The sequence below is a fragment of the Penaeus monodon genome, chromosome 21 (assembly GCF_015228065.2).
Source record: "Penaeus monodon isolate SGIC_2016 chromosome 21, NSTDA_Pmon_1, whole genome shotgun sequence".
NCBI lineage: Eukaryota > Metazoa > Arthropoda > Malacostraca > Decapoda > Penaeidae > Penaeus > Penaeus monodon.
In genome coordinates, this window is record NC_051406.1 from 45,996,354 (window position 1) to 45,996,654 (window position 301).

Here is a 301-nt window from a genome sequence, read left to right on the forward strand (position 1 = left end):
GTGTGCATATACATTTTTTTTAACCTTATATTAATTTGTATTTTCCTTTTTTCCAGCATTGGCTTGACCCGACTAAATCAATAAAAAAACAAGTTAAAAGTAAGTACTGCCTGCTGTTCCATTGTTTCTGCCAGAGTTCGCGACTGCCTTCGCTCCGAGCTTGCAGTCAGATTCGAAAGCCGCTCCTGTTAGACCCAAGGTCAATATATACTTTTGCAGACCTTGTTACTAACGAGATTCCGCTGTTTACTGTGACCGCAAATACGACGTTTCGTGAAACAGGCGAGAATGATTGCCCGCA

At 41.5% G+C, this 301-nt stretch overlaps 1 protein-coding gene across 2 annotated transcripts in view; it reads left to right on the forward strand.

Annotated features, from left to right (window-relative positions):
- The window catches only part of LOC119586541 (band 4.1-like protein 5), a gene marked incomplete at its 3' end in the record, with an annotated part of 70,246 nt that overhangs the window by 52,435 nt on the left and 17,510 nt on the right, over positions 1–301 (forward strand). For both annotated transcript variants that reach the window (XM_037935296.1, XM_037935297.1), the window contains 1 exon segment: positions 57–99. In XM_037935296.1, coding sequence (XP_037791224.1) covers positions 57–99 — 43 coding nt within the window.